This window comes from Canis lupus, chromosome 25 (genome assembly GCF_011100685.1).
Source record: "Canis lupus familiaris isolate Mischka breed German Shepherd chromosome 25, alternate assembly UU_Cfam_GSD_1.0, whole genome shotgun sequence".
Taxonomy (NCBI): Eukaryota; Metazoa; Chordata; class Mammalia; order Carnivora; family Canidae; genus Canis; species Canis lupus.
This window is the reverse complement of record NC_049246.1, coordinates 33300488-33322160: the sequence shown is the minus strand read 5'-3', so window position 1 is coordinate 33322160 and position 21673 is coordinate 33300488. Positions and strand designations below refer to the sequence as shown.

The window sequence follows — 21673 nt, the reverse complement described above, 5'->3', positions numbered from 1 at the left end:
ACCCATCTGGTTCCATTTTATACTGTCAGTGTTTTTAGAAGCTTCCAAGTACCAATCAAAATATGCATCTTACGTTGTTTAGTCTACTTGCTGGCTTTCTCTAGTTGAGTGCACATATACACTCATTAGATATTTTTTAAAAGATCCTCATTTAGACCATTTGAGTGTTAAGATTATCCTTGGTGTAATCTTAAAATTGTCTTTTGACCTCCTTCATCTGGGGATTTTGAGGCTCTACCTGAAAAAATTATTCAGTCTGCCAGTGCATTGACCAAAGGGGCTTTTCTCTCTCTCTTTTTATCCCAAAGGGGGGTATTTCTTAAAATACTTCTCCAGACAGTTCATTCTTCCTGCTGCTTAAGATAGAGACAGAGCCCTAAAGCTGGTTTGTAGGGCAATTACCACTCATCTGTCTGAAGGGACTCTGATTAAAATGCCCAGAGCGGGCACTGAACCTGTTCAGCTAGTCAAGGTACACAGATCCAACAAAGTGTCAGGAGAGGTTCTCCTATGCACCCTTCCAATAGGTTTTCCAGCAACACAGAGGAGCTGGATCAGGTGAGCTGCTGCTGCCCACTGCATAATATGCTGGGAGCTGGGGGAACTTAAAGGGGTCAGGCCAGAGGTCCCATCTGAGCTGCCAAATTTGTAACAGAACTCAAAAGATTCACTGCTTGGGGTACATTAATTTAAACATTACCCAAGGGAGTGTTCAAAGCAAAGAACTTTTTACTACTTGTTACAAGCAAAGAGAGGGATATAGCTCTCAAAGTACTGTCTCTTGTGATTCCATTTCTGTGGTGTCTCATAATGCACAAAACAATGACTGAACCACTGCTGAAATAGTTGGTTCACTTTTCCTTTTCCATTTCCTTTCCCCCACCATTTCTGATATCTAATAATACCTTGGGCATTTTCAGGGCATCCTTGTACTTATGTGCTGATCTAAAATGCTCGAAATATCTGGCCAAGTCTCTCACGTGGAAGTGGCTAGCCAGCTTAGGATTTCCTCCATGGACAATGGGATTTCCAGGGGCAGGGCCACTTTACCTGTGCTTGTTTTGTTTTTCTATCTCGTGGCTGGTTTGCCAATTGTTAGAAGATGGAAGAGGGGCAGTAGAGATCCTCCAAACTGGGAAGGTGCTTGGAGACCAAAACACAAAGCAGAATATTCCATACAGTTTACATAGAGTTCTATTCAGAGTAACATAACTGATGGGGGAATCTGGTGGTCGACAATCTAGATAACAACACAGCTATTACCCACAAAGCCCAAATCTTTGTCTACAGACTTTATAAAGTAAGGAGATATTTAGAGGGCATGTGGTGAGGTCAAAGAATCTGCATGTTAAATTACTTGATCACTAACACTTAACAGACATTGTGGTGCCATTTATGCAAAGGAGTAGAGGCGGATGATATCTCTACTGGTTATCTAAATAACTTTCAGGAAGACCAGAACAAGCCTCCCTGCATTTCAGTGGGGGCATACATTAACCTCCAAGGGGCCTGGAACATGTAGCAACCACGGAAGGTCATCCCATGAACATGAACAAGATGGAGGGCCAAATATGGAATCAGTATTGCCAACACTCCTACAAAATGCTTTACAAATATATAATAGCATTTGATCCTTGTAAACTCCATTGAAGCAGAATTCTGGAAGTTATTTCTTTTTTAATGTATTTTTTAAAAGATTTTATTTACTTATTCATGAGAGACAGAGAGAGAGAGAAGAGAGGGAAAGACATAGGCAGAGGGAGAGCAGACTCCCCATGAGGAGCCTGATGTGGGACTCGATCCTGGGACTCTGGGATCATGACCTGAGCCGAAGGCAGAAGCTTAGCCATTGAGCCACCCAGACACCCTGGAAGTTATTTGTTATATGACTTCAGAACTTAACTTTATCTGTCATTAATATTTAAGAGAAAGTTTGATCCCAGTATAATACAGCAATTGGCAGAGTAGGACTTGAAGTTTCTGATTCAAGATCCTGTGCTCTTCCTCATGATACAACAACATAACAACATCTACTACTATGATTATCAGATTTCTGTGAGAAATAAAGGAGATCACATATTTAAACCATCAGCCAGGTTTCTGGCACTTAGTAAGTGTTAAAGATTAGCTATTACCATTATTATTGTTGTTATAAGTAGTAATATTATATGAAAGGTTTATCTTGGTCTGAATCTCTATTCTTTTTTAAAAAATATTTATTTATTTATTCATGAGAGACACACAGAGAGAAGAGGGGGAGGGGAAAAGAGGCATAGGTAGAGGAAGAAGCAGGCTCCATGTAGGGAGCTGCATGTGGGACTCAATCCTGGGTCTCCAGGATCACGCCCTGGGCTGAAGGTGGCGCTAAACCGCTGAGCCACCTGGGCTGCCCCTGAATCTCTATTCTAATAATATCTTGCAATATGAATTTGAAAGACCTCATTGTTTTTCTGGACAAAAATACCCCAAAATTGTTTTTCTGAACAAAAATATTAGGAAAAAGTTATTTATGTGGATTGATCATTGGGAATTCTTGGAAGATGACTGAAATCTCAATCCAGAGAATTGTTATAAATTAATGTTCATTGAGTACTAACAGCAGAGGAGGTGCTGTCTCCTAGGTATGGGGATAATACTGTATGTTTTTGGTTCCATAGGAGTAGGGGCCCATATCCCCAAATCACATGTTGTGTGATATTCATGGTCCCTGGAGTAGTTGTCATGAAAAAAAATTTGCAAAAATAAACTAAACATCCTGCCTACATGTAATACATCCTAAACTAATATTTTTCTTCTTACCTGCTCTACTGGGTGAATCCATTCTCTGAGGGAATAATACAAGTGTGTATATAAGACATATATCTACATCATATATATCACTTATATATTTGTGTGACACCATTGATAAATATGGTTTATCACAGCTCTGTGTGCTAGCTTCTGCTTTTTCATATTCCACTGAAGTGTTCTGAATTTACTATATTGTGAAATGTACATGGTTTACTCATGTAACTTTTCTTTTTTCATTTGTTTTCTGTTCTGACCAATAATGACAGCCATAGATATTAAGTGGTAACACTGCATCTATAACAAAGAAATAAAGGGAAAAATTAAGCTAAACCACAAAATTCAACTTTTATGTTTGCTCAATACAGCTTCAAAGAAATGAGGGAAGTAGAGAATAAAATTCATTTAGAGACTGTTATAAATTTTTAACATTAAGACATTAGGGGCACTATAAATATACCTCCAGGCAATGCAGACTGACCAAACTTATAAGAATGATAGCTGGGAGACAGTTTGGCTAAAGGCATGTCATGACTACAGGAGAATTTTGAAGGGAGCTGAAGAACAATTGCCAATTTAAAAATGCCATGTGCATCACTATGCAGACAGATATTGTTCCTCTTTTCCTTACCCATTACCCACCTAACAGGCAAGTGTGCTAATTGCTGTGCTGATTAGAACCTACAAGTGGTGCCCATTTCCTACAGGGACAAAACCAGACATTGAATCTCTTTCCATTCCTCAAGGCTCTCTTGGAGTATGGTAATACTGAAGTATTACCGTAAACTAGTATGTTATGCCATAATGTCTTCACTTTTTCTCATAGTTAATTTTTTGTTAACTTCATTACACCTGTCTCCAGGAAACCTTCCTTGTCCTGCTAGAGGTAGCCCCTGACCTCCATGCCTAAATCTTTCCTATTTGTGCAGTGTCTCATGATATATAGGCAGCACCCTGCACATCTTCATGGTAACTGGTCTTGCCTATCTCCCTTACTGAACTGTAAGCATCTCAAAAGGAATGACTACATTTTTACCTATGACCTCAATGTCTTACCCATAAGAGGTACTAATGAATGTGCATAGAATTAATGGGGGAAAGTCATGTGAATTACAAAGTAGGTATAAGCTTTCTGTTCTCTGAAAAAGACAAAGCAGTAGAACTTGGATTGAAAGAAAATAAACTTGTGATATTCTCAGTTCTATAGCTGAAAAGCTTAGGGACTAGATTTAAACATTCCCTTGTATTGTTAGTTGATGCCTGAATGACATTTTGAGAAACCCCATTTTCATCAAAATCACTCTATTACAAAAATATGCTTCAGAATCCATAGCATAATGCGTCATTTTAATGGACCAAGAATTGGTGTCATAGTCATAACCTCAGGATTGTCTCATAGAACTTGTATTTCATAGGAATATATATATATATATATATATATTATATATCACATATATATATAATCCCCTTGGGGATCCTGCTTCTCCCTCTGCCTATGTCTTTGCCTCTCTCTGTGTGTCTCTCACGAATAAATAAATAAAAGCTTTTAAAAAATAAATTAAAAAAAAGAATGTGTGACTAAGAGCTCAGATAATACTGAGTCCAAATTCCACTCCTGCCATTTACTAGATAGATGACCTTAGGCCAACGGCTTAATCTTATTTAGTATATAAAAGAACAACTGAGTCTTAATCTTTTGAATCCTTTATCTGTTTAAATCCTAAATTTTCAATCTACAAAACAGAGGTAAGATGCTATGTGTCATACAGAAGTGCCATAAGAATTAATATGATAATAAGTATAAAGAACTTTGAACTTAGTAAAAGCAACTCAACCTGATTTAGTTTGTTATTCAGTGTGACATCTGGACATGCCAGCTTAGCCTCACTACCACCAATGACAGCTCCTTAAGTTTTTCTAGAAATTACATCCTTTGGGTCTTGAAGGCTTTTCCTGATTCCTGGTTGTTAGTAATGATACAAATGCCCTTGGGGTTCTGACAAACCTTGAGCTTGTTTCGCCATACATTCTTATTTCAGGATGTTCAAGCTCCCCAGAGCACCACTGTATGAGAATCAAATAGAAGATAACTGGAAAAGACAATTTTATGTAATAATTAAATGGATTAGAAATCGCTTCACCGACCATGTATGTATGTCAGGGAAGAATAACATCTGCAACAACTTGTTGCCAACATACCAAATACATATATAAATATTTATATAAATTGATAATAAATACACACACTTCTCAAGGTCTATCAAAGCCAGTTATGTCAAGGTAGCTTATTGGGTTATAGCAATAAATTAGAAACATATTACTTCAGAGTAGGGAAATATGGGGAAGCAGGAAAGAGAAACAATGGCTCATGGTAAGGGAGTCCAAGAGCTGGGAGGTGGCCAGAACTTCCGCCTGCTGTGCCACACTGTGGCAGGACCACAGCTCCAATGTTGTGCAACACCTTTAGTAAACACTTCCTGAAGCAGAGACAGGAATGAGCCCAGAGTTTCATTCTGTCTTGCTTGAGCGGAGGCAGGGACAGCGGAGGAGCAGAGGAGCAGTGCTCTCCCAGGGAGCACGAAGGGCAGGCGCTGCACCCCTGAACTCACCTATCATGTTGCAGGGGATTCTTCTGACCACCACTTTCCTCCTTTGGCCAGTTCCAGGTCAGTGTCTGATTCCTTTTCGGGTTCTAGTAAATAATGTCAATGAATGGCTTGTTTTGCATCTTCTCTCAATAGGTTGCTTTTTTTCTTTCTTTTTTCTTTTTCGTTTTCTTTCTTGTTCTTTCTTATTTTTGTCTGTTTTTTTCTTTTCTTTTCTGTTCTTTATGTGAGTTTCTATTGTAGTGGAGTTATCTGTGGGGGGTTATTTTCTTTCTTTTCTTTTCTTTTTTCTTTTCTTTCTTTCTTTCTTTTCTTTCTCTTCTTTCTTTTCTTCTTTTTTTTTCTTTTCTTTTCTTTTCCTTTCCTTTCCTTTCCTTTCCTTTCCTTTCCTTTCCTTTCCTTTCTTTTCTTTTCTTTTCTTTTCTTTCTTTTTTTTTAATGAATTTTACTAACCAGTTGGGCTAGTTTTAATCTGTCATTTTGGAGGGGCCATGACTGATGTAAACACTCAATGCAAAGGAGGGGCAAGGAGACATCTTGAATGGGTAAGTCTCATCTGAGAATACATAGAAATCACCAGAAAAACTTCATATCACTTACTTTAAATAGTGAGTATGATCTTTGAGTCAAAAAATGAAATCCATCAAATCCCTCCTTATTTTTTTAAGCAGCAAAGATGCAAGGGATCTGACCAGTTGTCCTTGTGGAGAAGGCTTTGGAAAGTATCTGCTGTTATTAAAGAGACCTCTTTGGCTCATCCTATTCATTTTGAGGGCACATTTTTAAGTTTAGTCCTTTCTTTACTGGTGATAATAAATATGCCTAATTAGAAATAAATAGTTTACCAATTCAATATTTATAAAGCATTGTGCTATTACTTGATTAAAACAATGTTACTGCTAAACTTAAACTGATAATTCACTTCCAGTTTGAATTGAAGAATTCAAAAGTAGAGGAATTTTACTTTCCAACAATAAATCACTTCTAGCATGTGTCTCCATTTGTGAGAAATTCACCAATTAGATTTTGGTTAAATTAGGTTGGGTGACACATTTCCTTGTCTTATTTCTATTTCTAGAGCTTATTTAAGTCACCACATTAGCTTCAGTGCCTGGGAATCCTTCCCTAGCAAACCTTTTCTTGGGTTTTAGAATGCTTGTGGGGAGCTAGTAATGGGAAGGGATCATCAACAGGAAGTGTAGGGTTAGGGAGGGAAAGATTCTCCTCCCCCATGCACTCACTCAGCACTTTGTCACTAAAAGTGATTTTCCCCACCCCAGGTTTCTGATTTGTCTTCCAGACTTGTGAAAGTTTTACTTAATATCATTAAATACAGAACTATACTACATATTTAAGGTATTGACTCAAAATTTCTAGTTTGTAAATCAAACTTAATAGAAATCTTTCTATTCCCCAAAAGTGCTATCTCTAAAAATTCTTTGGGATCCTTTACTTAGTTGGAACATAAGAATTGCTTGGGAACTAACTTTATCCAATAGCATGAAGATCAACCAGGATCTATTAACGGAATCAGACAGTTAACCCTGGAGTCCACCCACATGACAACCTTTTCAGTAAAATTGGGCATATGTGCTGATTTGTCCCGTCTTTGCATTCACAACATGGCACCAAGAGCCAACTTCCTTAGAAATCATACCTAAAACTGTGACATTTTCAAGTACTTGGTGGCAGGGACAAAGGTTCTGCAGTGTCTTTTGTGAGAACAGGGGGACATATAGACAGTTGCCCCTTATCTTCCATCTTAAACAGAGAGCCACCCCCTCTTTATGTTTCATCTTGTATTTTCAAGACTGTGTCCTAGGTATTATTCCCACTGCTATTATTCCTGAATGGATTTATTTCCCAGCCAGAATGTAAAAAATAAAGCAATTTGATTTTTCCTATCTCTCTCTCTCTCTCTCTTTTCTTAAAAGATTTTATTTATTTTTTCATGAGAGACAGAGACAGAGACACAGGCAGAGAGAGAAGCAGGCTCCATGCAGGGAGTCTGATGTGGGACTTGATCCTGGGACTCCAGGATCATGCCCTGGGCCGAAGGCAGACGCTAAACCACTGAGCCACCCAGGGATCCCCTCCTATCTCTTTTTGTTTATCTGCCCCCATCATCCAAAGAAAAAAATATGTACCTTAGACCATGACTTGTGCTCAGTTTCCATAGACATGGAATGAAAGAATGAAACATAATTAGGCCAGATGTTTGTATGCCCTTCACCATCCCCCGAGAAAAATAACTTATAGGGTTTCATCATAGGAAAAAAAACCCAAATATTTAAAAGGATGTGACAGTTGTTTGGGGTGAGGATGTAAGTGCACTGGCAAAAGAGAAAGGTCTTTAATATATTCCAGCAGACTATCTAGAGGGTACTGTAGTTTTAGAAATTATTTTGTTTCATATTAGCAATTCTTTCTTGTCTTCATAAGGTGACTAGATGACCCTCAGAAGTATTAATAATTTAGTCTTAATAGCCAAAATGATAGACTTCATCAGGATGAGTTTTTCTTTGATGTTTGTACTCACTTTTACTACACTAAATTTAAAATCAGGGCAGCCCCGGTGGCCCAGTGGTTTGCGCCGACTTTGACCCGGGGTGTGATCCTGGAGTCCCATGTCGGGCTTCCTGCATGGAACCTGCTTCTCCCTCTGCCTGTGTCTCTGCCTCTCTCTCTCTCTCCACCCCCGCCCCCATGAATAAATAAATAAAATCTTAAAAAATAATAATAATAAAAACATAAAATCACAGATGGTTTGAAGGGATACAGAGAAGCCCAGATCTGAAGTCAATATTGAATAAACTCTGATTCAGGGCTTAATGTCATGTGTTTAGTTTGGAATGACATTCTTTAAACAGTTTGGAACAGATGTGAACAAAAATGAAAATGCCAATATTATGTACAAGGGGGCTAGACTCCAAAATTGCCCCAAACACATTAGAAAATAAATTAGCAATCCAGAGCAGTGCGTGTTATATTAATGTTGTCAATGCATTTTAACCTTTCTAAAACTAATAAACAGTAAAATAATGATCTAACACAATCCGAAGTAATAGTTTTATTTTTCTCGATCTAGTTTTGCTAGTTAGAAGTAATCCAACAAGTGAGTTCTGTGGGAGAGAGAAAGTAAGAATTAAAATGCATTAGTAGAAACATATTGTGTTACATCTCAGATTTGTATAATCCCTGGATGGCAGTTAGTTGTGTTTATTCCACAGGCTTCAAAATAATTAGCCTGATGTTATTCAGCTGGGAAGAGGTTGTGTCATTTCCATCAACCTTAAGGATGAATGAGCCAAACAATATTTAAGTCTGTAGCATATCTCTAACTGCTGTCTAATTTGTTATAACTCAAATCTCATTCTTTTGGGGCCTTCTTGGTTTCACAGAAATAAGAGTCATTAAAAGAAATTCTATCTGTTTCCTTTAGAGAATGTGTTGCAAGGGTTTCAGAAGAGCTAAAAATCTGTTGATTTCAAACTTAAGAGAGTTTGCTGGAAGCTTTTTAAAAAAACATATTCTGGTTTATTTGCTGATTTATTTTGTTTGCCATTTGGAAGTGCTTGGCTATTAAAGAATTGGAAATAAATTTCTCCACTTTTTATATTTGACTCTATATTTAAGTAAATTGGTAATTTCTGATTTCATGAAACATTAAGATTTAGATACTAACTAGAAGTCTGGATGTGAGTGTATATTAAGAAAACTTGCAGTGGTTAGATTGCTTGTTTCCCTCACTACTTCCGAAAGGGGAATGTGTGTGGGATATGATTTTTTGCTTTTATGAAAAGAGTCAGCTATGATTAGTTATTATTTTATGACCTCAGGGAAACTTGGACTAATATTTACTCTCAGAATAATGTGTATAATGGATGAAACAATTTTTCATACAGCATTTTTAGAAGAGTTACTCTGGTTGCAACATTGGTGAATATATGGCCTCATGAATTCCATATTAATGGGACGAATTGCATTGATTGGATACAATCCACTAGATAGCATGCAGTTGCCTTATGGTATGCTTGTTTGGTTTTATGGGTTTACAAGAAGCTCTAGAGAATTGTGTCAATACCATCAGTTCATTTCTGTTGAAAGTTATTTTCTTACCTCTTCGCATCTTATTATTTTGAAATAATTACAATAATTATGAATATTTTAATTAAATGTTAAGAAAATGATTAAGAATGTTCCTTTGGGCTTTTGAATTTTTGCTGTCATTTTTTTAATAAAGTAATGTTACTATTTTCCCTTACAGAAAATTAATTACATAGAAATAAAAATGCCCAATGATTATCTCTGTAACAGCAAGAAGTCATTGAGGTCACTTACGTAGTTCTGGAAGTCTTGACTGTGTAATGAGACTTATTTTACACAATCAGTTAAAACTTTACCCAAATGACCATCACCTTTTCAAAGAGATTATAGGGAATGCTGTATTTATTTGCATAAAATCACAGACTACTTGAACTGTTCTTAAAGATCATTTAATCTGCCCTGTCTTTTCAAACAATTAAAAAATTAGAACCAAACCCAAAGTTCAAGTTTTCTAGGGTTCAATCTATGGTTTTAAGGGATTTTGAAATGTTTTTAAGAATAAATCTCAGGGCACATGCACCCTAACGTTTATAGCAGCAATGTCCACAATAGCCAAACTATGGAAAGAGCCCAGATATTCATCAACAGATTAATGGATAAAGCATATGTGGTATATATGATATATATATAATGGGGTATATGATGTATATTATATATGTAATATATAATACATATATTAATTATATATAATATACATTAAATGTATATGGCATATATATATTATATATGCCATATATATAATATATACCATATACCCCATTATATATATCACATATATATCATATATATATATATATATCATATATAATATATAACGGGGTAACTAGGTGATAGCCATTAAGTATTTGATGGAATATCACTGGGTGTTATGTGCAACTGATGAATCACTAAATTTTTCCTCTGAAACTAATAATATACTATATATTTATTACATTGAATTTAAATTATAGAAAAGAGTAAATCTCAAGCAAGAGAAGCTAATGCACCCCTTTGATTGTCCATTTTTGACCTAATGAGTTTTTAGCCAATTTAATTACTTTTCCTATTTTTCGAAGTTAGAAGTAAATGGCCCTTGAGTTGTCAAGTGCATTTAGCCATCCTAAGATGATAAAAGAAAATTGACATAACTAGGAATTTTTTTAAGTTTCTGCTTTAGTTTCTAAAGAAAAATTTAAAAATATTTTCTGGAGCACCAAGCATTGGAATAAGTGTACAAGTCATCCAAGATGACTCACTTTTATTTGTTAAAAGATCAACAATAATAACATAAATTTATATTATCATAGAATTTAGGTTTGAATACTTTAATGAGATGAGATTATCTTTAGAGAGCACTCTGATAAACATGACATAGATAACTAAAGCCTTTCCAGTCTGCAATATAAGTAAATTGCTAGGCTGCCCATACTCTGGTCTTTGTCTCCTATTGCATCTATATTCTGGGTTGACCAGCAGCCCCTTGAGAAACCAAAGGACTGGTCTATTGACATTTCCTTAAGGACTTGATCAAGTGGGCAAATAAAAAAGAAAATAGAAAATTAAATGTTAGCTTTGGGAAAACTCTTAATTCCTCTTAAGAATAACTTGTTGAGAGGTACCTGGGTGGCTCAGTTGGTTAAGCATCTGACTCTGACTTCGGCTCAGGTCATGATCTCAGGGTTGTGAGATCAAGTCCCAAGTCGGGCTTGTGCTGGCATGGAGCCTGCTTAGGATTCTCTCTCTCTCTCTCTCCCTTTGTCCCTCCCTTGCTTATGCTCTCACTCTCTCTGTCTCTCTCAAAACAAAAGAAAATTAAAAAAAAATAACTTGTAGAAACATGTTGATATGAGAATTCAAAGCAGTAGAAGGTTGGATGAGATAACTGTTCAATTCTCTCTGTATGACTTCAACCTCAAAAATTCTCCTTTCAGACAAGTAAAACTGTTCTAATTGTTTGCTTCTCTAACTTTCACTCTTTTCATGCTTTGTAAGCAAAAATGAAAGTATTATTTATCTGTATTGCAAAATCCACACATTGTATGGAGCTATCGGAGCTTTCCTTATTGTGTTTTAGTTTTATTCATTGGTATAAATAATCACAGTTGGAAACATATAAGAGAAAATATTCCAGTCAGAAATGGCATACACTAGTTATTTCATTTTTGTAACACTGTGTAGTTTTCAGAATGCTTCTACTTAATTATGCTGACATTGATTAGTGTCTTAGTTTGGCTTCTGCCTTCCTGTACCAGCTTTTGCCTGTACGCTTGCTACATTCATTCCTCTGCAGAGGATTCAAGGTAGCAAAGAGAAATGGAAACATCCAACAGAAATATTTTCACCAAATAGAGAAACACTTGTAAACTTTCAGTGGGGAAATATTTGAAGATAATAGGTTCAAGATTTGTGGTTTCTGGTTTTGTCTGTCTCTACACTTAACTCTCTGACATAATTCACTTAAGCCTCTGTGTGTGGCATTATTCATCAGAAATGCAATAAGGCTGATTATTACCAACCAGCTTGCTTACTTGTTCTTGCTTGTTTGTTCTGCTCTGCTAAATCTTTTCTTACCCCTTTTTCCCCTCTCAGTAAATACTATCAAGGAACTCCCTGGAATAAAGAACTATGAAGTGGTTTATCCCAGAAGACTTCATCCACTACATAAAAGAGAGGTCAAGGACCCAGACCAACAGGTACGGCTTTTGACTTAACAAAGAATCTTGAAAAAATACACACACACACACACACACACACACACACATATATATATACACACACACATACAATATACCTATAGATGTGTAAACTATAACATATATATACATACTTATATATAAACATTTGCATTTATTTTATTTTTATTAATCTTTGCAATAATGTAATGTTTTCTTATCAGCCTCATTTTGAAGATTAAGATTCTGACAGTTGAAATAAACTGCCTAAGGTCACATAGAGAGTAAACATTAATACTTTTATGGTAATTTATAATTCTGTGTACTCCCAAAGAAATTAGATACAACTTATTTTATCTATTATTAATCTATCATCTCTGTATCTATGTACACACATACAAACAAAGCCATGAACTACAACTGAAGTAGAAAATAAAATATTGTGGATGAATATTAAGTTAGGATGAATTACTAATTAAACATGAAATTTATCTTTGTCTTTTTTAAAGTGAAAGTTATTAAAGTTTGTATAGTTCTTACTACTTAATGAAAAAGCACACAATCAATCAAAAGATAAAGTTAAAACATGATGATTCTTTCAACAATTTTCCAAGTTCGTGCACCCAGAAGTCTTCTGCTGGGAGCCAGGAAAAATATAGATAAATGAGACATAAATAATAATTTGTGGAAATATGATAAGATGACAATCCCTTGAAGTACATACTCCCCCACTGGGTAAGGTTCCCAATGGAACCTTTTCCTTCTAAAGCAAACGTTTAATAGCAAAACCCTTAACAGACCTTGTTTATCACAATAATTCTCCCCCAACAAAATGTTTCTGTTAAATTTGAATGGGACCTCTATGCGTTGAATCCTCATCAGTATGGCTTCCTTTAAATGCTTCTCAGAATTCTCTTAAAAATGCCAGATCTCTTTTGTCATCGAATATTTTAAGGAAAATTTGAATACATATCCAGTGTTTTTATCACAGTTATAAGGTGATTTCCTTACAAAACAAATTTAAGCTTTTGAACAATTTATTTTGATGAAAGCCATAGATTAGTTACTGGCACCTAGTAGATGATCAATCTTAACTTTTGGAATAATTGAGAAGATGGAGGTAGTGATACAATGTGCTTGATATTTATCACAAATACATTGTTTATCTAGTCCACAACTCAGTTAACTAGTTGTACCTACTTCTGTTGTTTTGTCCATATTCTGACCTCCAGTCAGCCTGGAGAAGACCTCCAGAAAAAAAATAATCAGTAAGAAGAGTCTTCGTAGTCTTTGGGTCTGGGTGCACACTATTCCTTCTTCTCAAATAACTCCCCCAACCCTTGCTTCACCTGGCTAATTCATATCTCAGCTTGCATGTTACTTCCTTAAAAAAGCCTATCCTAATGTTAAGATGTTAGACATCCTACATTGCATTCATATTTATATCCCTTATCATATGACAACAATCACTTTTACTATCTGTCTTTCCACAAGATTATAAACTTTCTGACAATAGGTATCAATTCTTCTCGCTTAGAGTTGAATTTCCAAAACCGACTAGAGTCATGCGTATAACTAACACTCAAGTAATATTTGTAAAATGCATGGGTGGTTGGGTGGATGGATGGATAGATGGGTGGATATAAAGGTCTCAGGTAATTGGTCTATCCAGCTGGCAGAGTTTTTAATTTGTTAAAAGAAGCTAGAAGCAGACATTTGCTTTATAAACTATATAGACTGTCATTAAGGAAAACAAGCATTGTTTGCTAATGATTAAAAAGATGAACATAAAAAAAGATGAACACAGCCAAATGAATATTTGTATGTGTTTATAACTACCAGTAAATGTTTGTGCATTTTTGCAGGAAAAATTTGAAACCGAATTGAAGTATAAAATGACTGTTAATGGGAAAATTGCAGTACTTTACTTGAAAAAAAACAAGTAAGTGTTTTTACTTCTGATGATATCCTTACCAACAGCAAATTAGTATGTGGAAAGTGGGCTAATTGAGGTGGTTTCTGCTTAAAGCTATCAAAAACCTCTGCTAATATGCTTTTTCTTTCAATCAGCCCAAGGAGTTTGCCGAATAGTTGTTCCTACCCAAGTAGTGAAAATGCATTGAGTAAAACAACAGTTTACTAGTGTTGCAATCCTTCTAGTAATAAAACACAATGAATGAGATACAAGCAGATATACATTTTATCAAATTCTATGAAAAAGCAGATTTTTAAATCTTCTCTACATTATTGTAGTTTATTATTCTAATACTGAAAGAGTAGGTTTTAAAACAATTTGTTACCATTTCCATCAGGGGAAACAAAAGAAAAAAGGCATATATAATTATATAAACTCTAGGACCAAAGACTTAATCAGCAGTAAAACCAGAATTTGACTCTCCTGATTCCAACCTCAGTGCTCTTCCACCAGCTACACACTAACCCACCCAGTTTCTCATGCATTACATTGTCTTTTGTTCCTCATTTTCTTCACTCTAGTCAGTTACATTCAATATTTCTTTCCAGTTTCATTGGCTCATCTCTTACTCATTTTTTAAATATTTTATTTATTTATTTATTTATGAGAGAGAGAGAGAGAGAGAGAGAGAGAGGCAGAGACACAGGCAAAGGGAGAAGCAGGCTCCATGCAGGGAGCCTGATGTGGGACTCTATCCAGGGTCTCCAGCATCACGCCCTGGGCTGAAGGTAGCACTAAACTGCTGAGCCACCCGGGCTGCCAATCAGCTCTTATTCAGTTCTTGATCATCCCATATTTCGACTATTTCAAAAGTTGTTTTCTCCTCTAATTTTGTGCTTTCAATCCCTAAACTATTCTATACAGCACAGCAAGATGTTTTCTCTCAAATAGACTATTGCCTTTCCCAAAAAAAGAAAAAAAAATAACAACTGATGACCTTTGGAAACAGTGTGGCAGGATGGAAATAGTACTTGTGTGGATTTTAGGCAGACCTAGATATGATCTTTTGCCACTGGAACTGTATCATCTCCTCTGAAACATAAAGTGAGTCATCTTTACCTTATAGGATTGCAGAAAGGGTTAAAAGAGTGATCTATGTAAAGTGTCTAACTCAGTGGCTGATAAAGAGATAGCATTAACATATACTGGTTACACCCTTTCCTCCTTGCCCTGCCTCTTTAAAAAGTATATTCAGCCTGTGTCACCTGGGTGGCTCAGTGGTTGAGTTATATATATATATATATATATATAACCAGACTCCTACATGCTTCTGGGTAGTTGAAAGAATTCTGAGAAGCTCAGTGAAAATGCCAGAAGGGCCCCAACTACTAAACGCAAGCAGTTCCCAAGAAACTTTCAGTTGCTATAGTTGCTAGCCTTTGCAGGGAACTGAAACAGGACAGGGGGAAAGGTAGTTACAGTAAATTGGTGAGGAGCACTGCTCTTTCCAATCATTTTTAGCAACTCTACCCTTCTCAGTTACATTTCTTCTTCAAATATCCCCCCTGAGAAGTATCAAAGCCTGATGAGAAAGCAGACACTATTCCACTCTGCTCAGGAATGTCTCTAGCCCTCTCAGTGTTTGCGTTGTAAGCATCCTCTTCATGCTTGGACTAGTTTTGAGAGCTTTGGAGAAGGAGTTAAACTTTCCTGCACATCCAATGGAAGCTTTTGCCTGATCACAACACTTTTCAATTAGCATGAGTAGCCTGAATTTTTTTCTTTCTTTTTTTTTATTCCAGTGGTCTCCTTGCTCCTGGTTACACGGAAACACATTATAATTCCACTGGAGAGGAGATCACCACAAGCCCACAAATCATGGTAAAAGAGCATCTTAGAATCATTGTCAGTTGACACACCCAAAGGCAGTGTCATTGCCAAAAAAATAGTGAAAGTGAAACAACATTTACAACATTGGTGTTGTAATTTCTTAATAGATCTTCTATTTCCAGCAGTAGTAATTTCTTAATAGATACTTTGAAATCAAAAAAAAAAAAAGAAAAAAAAAAGATACTTTGAAATCTGTACAGTTTGACAAGAACAAAGGCATTCCCTGCCTTCCAACTGGAAGAGGAGAGTGGGAACGAACCTCTCATTTTCATTAGAAGAGTGAAGAATTCATTACATCTTGTGTTCTTAGTCAACGCCAATCACCTCTGTAGATCATTCTGTCTCTTGAACTCAAGACTATTTCCTCAATGACAGAATTATACAATTCTGTTTTTTGAAAATATTTTTTATTCTTGACTCTTATTTAGAGAAGATGGCGTGTGAAGTAGTGTGTGGGGGGGTATATTCTATTGTTGCCATCTTTTTAGAGCTCCATTTTTCCATGGAAGGCCTTCACGCATTCTCTCTATAGTGATAACTTAGACATTTATGTGGGCCAGTACTTCATCTGTCTCAAAGTAGAAAGGTGTGCTTGATTAAAGTACATCCACATGGAAAAGTGCTAGGATTGGGCATTTGGCTATATAGAGAAGTGGATGTTACACTAACCCAGTTAATCTGCTGAAACTCTTTGAATAAATCAAGAATAGTAACATAGTCTCAATAACCCATTCACTGGAAAGAGCTTACAGGTGTCAGAAAAAAAACATTAATGAGCAATCAGCCAAGGGAGAGAATGATTGTCTGATGTTTTGAAGGCTCAGATTTTAAACTTCTATCTATAAGTTTGTCTCTACCAAACTGCATTCACCACCATTGTCCTTTTTCTGCAAAACCAATATTTATTTAGGAAATTCTCATTAAGCATTGGGTTAATTAACTAAATATTAAAAATTTTAACCATAAGAAACTTCTTGACCATTTTTTTACATCTCTGAGTTGATTGTTGTTCAGCATAAAATGGTTTGGAAACAATATAGATCTTGTTTCAAGATTTCAAGTTAAAATTTCATAGTGGATCTCAGAAACATGCACTTTCCTTTACAAAACCCCCATTTCCATTTATTTAGGATGACTGCTATTACCAAGGACACATCATTAATGAAAAGGTTTCAGATGCTAGCATCAGCACATGTAGGGGTCTAAGGTAAGCCTTCATGAACGGTTTGTGTATACCTGTTTTAGTGGGCAGAGTGTGAGTGTTTTAATAAACCTGAATAATCTCAAATATGATGAATCATACTGTAGTTAAATATGAATCTGAAGGATTACAGGATTTTGAAATTAAAAAGAAACAGGGCTTCTCTTGATAGTGGCTTGTAAATTTACACATTTGAATTGCTTGCAGCGATGTGTATGTTTGTCTGCTTGTTTTCAAATTACAGATTTTTGAGTCTAACCTTTTAGGGAATGAGAGCTCTTCTCCAACCTTCTCTCTCTCTCTTTTTTTCCCCCAAACTTCTCTCTTTACTGTAAACTCTTTCTTAAGCTTGTCCTAACCATGCCCATGCCATTCTTTTCTTCTGTATATTAATGACCCCCCAGACATCTGTCTACGGTGAGATAGTTCTTCTGATGCCCAGACTTGATTATCTAATCTTGTCTTTCCTCTATCAGTATCTCTTCCATATCTGGATAGATTAATGAAATGTAAATCTTAATGAACTCCAAATCAAACTAGTGATTTTTTCCCAGATCTTGTATTTTTCCAGTGTTCCTGATTTTTTTTTCAGTGTTCCTGATTTGAGTAAATAATATAACCAACCACTTGTCCCATTCAGAAACCTAAATTCCTTGATGATTTTTTGACTCTCAGCTACCCATTTTCAACCCATTATTAAGCCCTATTGATTATATGTTCTAAATATTTGCTGAGATTATTCACTACATTCTTTCTCTACTGGCACATCTTAGTCCAAACTACCATGATCCTTTATCAAACCATTGCAACAGACCACCTACTTATCTCCTCATATCTACTCTTGTCTTCTAGTTCTGTGTACACTTCAGCCAGTCTCCTATTATATATTCTTATACTTTTTCATCCTAGCAGTTATCTGTAATTATGAGTATTTCATATATGTCATATAATTGTATTGTTTATAGGTCAGATGTGACTATTTGTTCCACATACATCTTTCTCATTTGACTATAAGCTTCATGAGAAAAGAAACCATGATTCTATCTTATTGTCTGCCCTTAATCCAGTGACTAATGTATAATGGGTGCTCCCTAAATATTGATTAAGTGACTCTTAGCTTGGGGCTTCAGCAGAGATAATTGAGAAGAAATTGGTAACATTTGTTGATCATGTGCTTTATTTATTGTGTTCTTCAATATTAATAATCATTCTATTGGGTAGGTATTATGCTAATATTATAAATAGAGAGGCTATGTGAGGTTAGGTAATCTTCCCATTGTATCATAGCTAAGAAGTTATAGACACAGATTCTTAACTCTTCTTTTTCAGACCCCAAATTCTTCATTTTTCAGTGCACCTGTAGAGCAGACAAGGTACTAGAATTGGAAGACCACTGGGTAAGAATCAGGAAATTTCCATTCTAGTGTCAGCACTGATGTAAGTTAGCTATGTGACATTACAGTAGTCACTTCTTCCCAATAGGTCCCATTTGTTGGGAGGAAAAAAAATAAGTTTAGGTCATCTCTAGGTATCTTTAGCTGCAATGTTACAGTATATTCTACTGCCATGAGCTTGAAATTATGTGGTATTGGTAACTTTTTGTAGTCTATAAGCCTATAGCACTCAAAAGCAGAAATATTTTTTAAAAAGCCCGGATTCTCATGTTTTTCAGGGGCTACTTCAGTCAGGGAGATCAAAAATACCTCATTGAACCTTTAAGCCCCACCAATGATGATGGGCAGGAACATGCACTTTTCAAGTATGATCCCCATGAAAAGAAGACTAACAGCACCTGTGGGATGGATAACATATTGTGGGCACATGGATCTCGGCAGAGTGTGGCCACCAGACTGGTGGTATGCCTACTTTTATTTTTTATTTGCAGTGCTCTCATGTATCCTGTCCTGGCTACCCAGGGTTCCAGTCTTAGTAGTGACAATTAAGGGAAGCTTTATAGTCATTGTTGAACTCTTAGTACTATGGTAGGCTGTAGACATCAGAACTTTGTTGTACACTGATGATTTATTTAATAAGTATTTGCAGATTAGCTATTATCAACAACAATGTGCCAGGGTTAAAAAGAAGTATATATATATAAGCCTTTCCCTCTAGAAACAGCCAATATTGACAATACTACAACATACAAAAAAGGTTTAAGTATTATTACTTTGACATAAAATATCCTACTGTCTTCATAAATGAACTCACTCAACAGATTTCTTTCTTGCCATAGGTGGTGGGAATGTAGTAGGGAGCAAAATTAAGTACAGGCTATGCCCAGAGGGACTTAGAATAATCTTCCATATATGAATTCAAGTTACAGTCACAGAAGAAAAATGAATATGGCCTGTTTGAAACCATAAGGTGTACATAAAAAGTTATTGCCATAATTACTTTCATATCCTTCAGGGGACACTTTATATCCAATCATATCTTCTAAATGTTCCCAGAATCCATAAGAACTGGGTAGAATGAGTCTAAATAAAGGAAAATCTCCTTTGGGTTCAGTTTGTTGTGGGTTTAAATTCTACCATTGATGTGTTATCTAGGAACCCAGAACTACTCCTAGAGATGAAGGATAAAAGAATCAAGGATAATTTCTAGACTTGGGCCAGAGCAAATGATGAATGATAGTATTGTTAACTGAGATAGGAAGAATGAGGGAGAAGCAAGTTTTGTCTGAGGTTTGGGAATTGGTAGTTATATTTTGACCACATTAAGTTTGTGGTATTAGACACTTGAATGAATGCATGAAATAGATAGAGTTCCTATTTAAAGAAGGTGTAATACAGGATGGGAAGGATCTATGAATAAAGAATGGGGCCCCGGGTTGAGCTTTTATGAGGGTCACTGGTATGGAGAGATCAAACAGAGGAGGGATGACAGTGAGTTACAAATCCCTGTATGATTAGGGCCCCACTTCCCTTTGTAATCTCTCTACCTTCTATTCCCCACCCACTGACGACTTCCCCTATTATGTTCTGACAAACATAGACTTTTTTTCCTGGGCTTTAATCATGTCAATATCAATTCACTTCAGTCTTTTTGTTCATTTTTTTCTCTGCTGGAATTATCTTCCAATTTATCTTCCCTTGCCTGGTTTCTCATTTTCAATAATATGTCTGCTGCATGACCAACTCCTTAGAGCTTTCCCTAACCATCTATTCTAAAATAACTACCTCATCACTCAATTCCACATAACTCCATTTAATCCTCTGCATAGAACTAATCACCACCTGATTTATCTCTGCCTGTTTGCTGAGCGGGAGCTCCTTATACTACAGACCATTTCTATTTCACTGCCTTATTCTTAGTGGCCACAGCACCGGAGTACTGTGCTAGAGCACAGACTATGTGCTAATGAATATGCTGCTCCTCTGGACCCTGGGAGGGAAGTGTGTGGCTCATTGGACTACACCTAAAAGTCTACCTTCAGTAATGTGTTCTTGCTAATGGAAGCTTACTTACCTGTTAAAAGACAAGCACTTCCAGAAATGCAACATAATAAACTTTGATAGTTTATTATTTAGTATGAATAATGTATCTGCTACTTTTCAGTGAAACAATCCACTATGAAATGTACCTTTTGTTATGGTTGTTTTGTTTTGTGGAGAAAAAGGAACAGAAAATAGGGAAGCTTCGAATGTGGGAAAGAGATTCAGCTCTGTCTGAGGAGAAAAGAGCAGACTAGGTACCATGGTGGCTCTGGGCATTGCCCATTGCTAAGGAAGGGGGTGCTCATTGGGAGGGGGATAAAAGGCTACTTAAAACCACCACCAACAACAACAACAGCAACAAGGACAACAAGAGAACTCTAGAAGGGTGCTGAAGTCAGAGTCTCTCTATTTCAGGGCAGGAATAGTGGAGACAGCCCATTGTGAAAAAAACAATCCAAACTTTGCAGACCTATGAGTTAGCTGTGCAATCATTTAAATTCTGGCAAATTGAAGGGGTCAGACTAGATTACCACTGATGTCCCTTCAAGCTCTGATATCTGAGCCTTGTCTGTGGATAATTATGGTTCCTTAGTTAGAGTTAAAATGGTATGTTTTCCTTTATTGCCAGACCTTTTATAATTTTTTTTAAAAAACAATCTTTTATAAAATTACACATTTCAAATAAAAGGATGACTCTTGCAGAGAATGATGTTGTCTCAGTAATTTTCTTTTTTATATTTATTACAGAAATCAAATGACCAGAAGGGTCCAGAACGTAAGAAATACATAGAATATTATTTGGTCCTGGATAATGGTGAGGTAATTATAACAGATAAATGTGTCTTTTAAAATCCCCTTTTATATAATTTGTTATGGGAAGTATTAAACATATGGATCAGTTTTGAAAAATCATGAATATGAATTATTCTTTTCTAAGAAATGTTCTTATTCTAGGAAATTTGAAAGATAATGATATGATTTCTCCTTTTCAGGAATGTGCACCTGATATAATATACATAAAGTCAATTTTTTGCACTTTATCCTTTATTATTGTCTCCAACTTTGTTTCCAATTAAATA

At 36.0% G+C, this 21673-nt stretch overlaps 1 protein-coding gene across 2 annotated transcripts in view; it reads left to right on the top strand.

The window, feature by feature from the left end:
• Positions 1-5274: 5274 nt before the first annotated feature.
• The window catches only part of ADAM28 (ADAM metallopeptidase domain 28), a 55237-nt gene continuing 38838 nt past the window's right edge, over positions 5275-21673 (top strand). For both annotated transcript variants that reach the window (XR_005378676.1, XM_038573786.1), the window contains exons 1-7: positions 5275-5453; positions 12069-12172; positions 14017-14093; positions 15869-15947; positions 17087-17163; positions 18830-19013; positions 21342-21413. Coding sequence is in view for 1 of the 2 variants with exons in the window: in XM_038573786.1 (XP_038429714.1) it covers positions 5282-5453; positions 12069-12172; positions 14017-14093; positions 15869-15947; positions 17087-17163; positions 18830-19013; positions 21342-21413 (765 nt within the window). In the remaining variant the exon portion in view is untranslated. The remainder of the gene's footprint in view (positions 5454-12068; positions 12173-14016; positions 14094-15868; positions 15948-17086; positions 17164-18829; positions 19014-21341; positions 21414-21673) is intronic.